Source organism: Etheostoma spectabile, chromosome 4, assembly GCF_008692095.1.
Source record: "Etheostoma spectabile isolate EspeVRDwgs_2016 chromosome 4, UIUC_Espe_1.0, whole genome shotgun sequence".
NCBI lineage: Eukaryota > Metazoa > Chordata > Actinopteri > Perciformes > Percidae > Etheostoma > Etheostoma spectabile.
The window spans coordinates 14,564,899-14,568,499 of record NC_045736.1 but is presented as its reverse complement, the minus strand read 5'-3'; the positions used below and the strand labels follow the sequence as shown (position 1 = coordinate 14,568,499).

At 38.3% G+C, this 3,601-nt stretch overlaps 1 protein-coding gene across 1 annotated transcript in view; it reads right to left on the bottom strand.

Annotated features, from left to right (window-relative positions):
* Positions 1–215: 215 nt before the first annotated feature.
* Positions 216–3,601, bottom strand: part of mrto4 (MRT4 homolog, ribosome maturation factor) — a 3,922-nt gene continuing 536 nt past the window's right edge. Inside the window, exons 2-8 of the mRNA XM_032512698.1 lie at positions 3,464–3,522; positions 3,268–3,371; positions 3,102–3,183; positions 2,941–3,008; positions 1,758–1,909; positions 1,063–1,139; positions 216–967 (exon numbers count right to left, since the gene is read on the bottom strand). Coding sequence (XP_032368589.1) covers positions 824–967; positions 1,063–1,139; positions 1,758–1,909; positions 2,941–3,008; positions 3,102–3,183; positions 3,268–3,371; positions 3,464–3,522 — 686 coding nt within the window. The 3' untranslated portion in view covers positions 216–823. The remainder of the gene's footprint in view (positions 968–1,062; positions 1,140–1,757; positions 1,910–2,940; positions 3,009–3,101; positions 3,184–3,267; positions 3,372–3,463; positions 3,523–3,601) is intronic.

The window sequence follows — 3,601 nt, the reverse complement described above, 5'->3', positions numbered from 1 at the left end:
CCTTCAGCAAAACCTGGCTGCTGCAGAGGAGGGTCCTCTGGATGAAAGAGTGGTCGCCGCCTTCAACGAGGCCTGGAATCTCGTTGCCCACGAGTGTCCAAACTATTTCCGCTAAAGAGCCAAAGTCTCCACAACAGATTTGGGTAACATCTAAAGCAAATTTATAGAAAAGAGAAATCTGCTAAAGCCCCTTTCCCTTAGTTTTTTCCACCTGCTACCTGAAATGACAATTGAAATTTGTTTTATCAATTGGAGACCAGTGTGTATTAATGTGAAGAGCACTTCATTGCTAATGTACAAATGTAAAAATAAAAACATAAGACATTTTTTCAGGGAAAAATAATTTTCTGGAGTCTGCCTTAAACTATCACATTAAAAAGAAAACCAATGTTCTCACACAAACAAAATGTTTTTTTTTTCCGTACACATAAAATGCTTCAAACGGGTTGATTGAACACATGAAAAGACATCTGTTTTGGCTGAATGGCAAAATACTTACATGCAATACCTTTTCCTTATGTTGACAAAACACGCGGCATCAACATGATTACATGTTAGCAATCATTAAGTCTTTTGACTCTTGTCACCAGTTTTTACACAACAGTGATTCAGTCCAAAGCTAAAATTCCAGGCGAAGGACAGAGGTTTATATTTTGGGGTGAAAAAAAGGACAAATGAGAGACATTACAGACTCCAGGGACCACACCTGCAGTCAGGGTGATTAATTTCAACATCTATGTTCCTCTGCTGTTGAAAGTTGGCAAAAATATGACTTAAAAAAAAAATATACAGATGTGTACAAGCAACTGCACTTGCAGAGGTTTCATTCAGCATCTTCGTCATCTTCCTCTTCATTATCCTGCATAGACTCTTCCTCACCAGCAACATTCTCAAACTCGCCTGTTTCTGAGTTCCACATACATTTGATCTGCACCTTGAATTCTGCCATCTCGATGCCAAAGAGTTTCTATCAACAAAAATGAAGCCAAATTGTCAGTCAAATACATCCCAGCACAATGTGTCTCCATCAAATTTTCTGAAGTCAAACAGTCAAGAACTCACCAGAATACGAGCCTGCTCAGGAGTAAGCACGTCTCCCTCCTTACAGACTGTGTGGTCCTTCAGCAGTGTCACCACTCCTGTATTTACAGATTATACAAAATGTGACTATCGTGTGTCATTTTAAACTGTGACAATGGTCATTTTTCAGAGGAGAAGGGGTGTAACCTGTTGCACACAAACATGTTTACTGTTGGTAGGCTGACCCTACCAACAATTATTGACTGTGTAGCCAAAGCCAGATAAAGCATATTCCTCTGTGCCATAGATTTCCATTGTTGTCCAAAACTATTAAAAAAACATCATTGAGCCACACCATTGCACTTTTAGACGTGTTCTTTCAATACAATGAACACGAATGTACACCGTCCTGCTATCTGGAGCACCACATGTGTATTAATCCCCAATTTAAAATATTCCCAAACAAATCCACTATTTACTCCTGTTTGAGTAAAACTTACATGTTCAGCTGTTTTAAAATCACTGAGCCATTTAAAAAAAAATCTAACTACTGGATATATTTGAGAGCCGATGTTGAAGATTAAGGCAGAACAGTAAGAACCAATGAGATTGAGGCAGACAGGGTAGAGAAGTCAGAAATATTGAGATTGACCATAACATTGTTGGTTTTGGTCTTTGCATGGGATTTGTTGATGAAAGAAAAGCCAGCCAATGCCAGCCATATCCAGTAATCGTACCTTTCTTGAGAGCAGTGGGAAGTCCTAATTGCCTCAACTGTGGCTCCATCGAGTGAGGAAACTGTTCAAGGGGTCCCTCATCCAGAGTTGTGTCCATCTGTGCACGGTTGCCTGATCGTGCATAATCCAGCTCTTTGAAATGACTGAAATACCTGTAAAGAAAACCAACATAATTTTGTCATTTAATGAAAGATATTTGGAGAATAACTGCAATTGTAGTTTATTAAGTTGTAATTTGTAAGCTTATTAGTTAGAACTGTTTGTCATATTTGCTGTCACTACATCCTGGCAGTAAGTAGTAAATGAGATACAGTATCTGATAACAATCTAATTTCTCTGCCTCCCCCTAGTGCTCCTAGTGGCATTTGCAAGTTTCCACAGCGCCCGAAGGAAAACAACCAATCAAAGCCGAGGAACCTAACGACAGTCTTTGCTCATGAACTTTGAGCAAACTGTAAAACTAGGCCTTGTTGACCAAATATGAATCAAGACAATATTGCTGCATTGCCTTATTTGTATCCTAAAAGGCTTTCAAAACACATTTTTGAAACAACAAAATGGTGAAAACAGCCAAGCCAAAACCCAGCACCATCCGGAGCAAACTCTCACTTTACAGCAAACAGTATACAAATATATATTTCTAAAAACTATCGAGGTAAGGAAAAGGTAATGCAACAGAATTGTGATTCATATGAGTCATACAGAGCCTTATTGGCTCTGATTGGTTGTTGAAGCCATTACACTGATTTTTGTTTTATCTTCTTCACATGCATGTAATTTATAAATCATACTGACAACTATATTCAAATGGTGCTGATTACAATTACCGTTGACGATGACAGTGACAACGTCAGGGGGTGTTAACTCTATATGGAGATATGTGTTTATGACTAGAGAGCGGAAGGATAAACTATTTTCAACCGCATTTTGTGAGACAAACTTTTTTCTTTGATTAAAACAAGATTATGTTGCGGTTGCAGTTATGAAATAAAGAAACGGATCATTGTGACACTACGAACCAATGCGCCGCTCCTACAGTTCTTTCTTATGCACCAGATGGAAGCAGGGGAACATGTTTTTTTATTTAGATTATCCGTTACATAGCAACAACAGTTTGAGCAAATATGACTTTTTTTATCTATAAAAAGTTATCAACTGTAGCTTTAAGTGAAGCCTTACTTACTCTTGTACCTCATCCTTTGTTTTATTTGTGAATAGTACTCCCACTTCTCCTCGTAGATACTTGGTGACCTGCACACATTATCAAAAGACAATAACAAATGTAGTCTTTGCAATAGATTATTATATTTCTGGTTTATCACCATTACCTAAAATCTCACCTACCTTGTGCAAATTATCTTTGTATTCGTCTGTTTCTCCTTTACCCAAAGCAACCACCATGACTTTATTTTTGCCGAAGAAGAATCTGTGGTGGAGAGCAGAGTAACGTTAAATCTCTTATGTAACACTTCAATTAAAATCCAAAACATGCTGGTTGACACACCATTACCTGCTGTGTTTCCATGCTGTCCTGATGTCTTTCAGTTTGTTATTCCTCATATTGGCCACAGAGAATATGAACAAGTTTCTGTAGGTGTCCACACATTTCCGTAACTAAAAAAAAGAAAAGACAAAAAAAAAGAATTTAGTGTGATATGTTAGCGGCTCCAGCCGAACCTGGTTAGTATAGTTGACAAGACAATTACCTCCTCGATTAGTTTCTGTTTTGACTCCAGTCCCTTCTTGGCTGTTTTCGTCAACGAAACTGGGGAGAAGATAATGTGATTAGCAGTCAGTTAGCTAGGAGTTTAACTGGTATCCACTATCCAGGGGTGCCGTGTTGG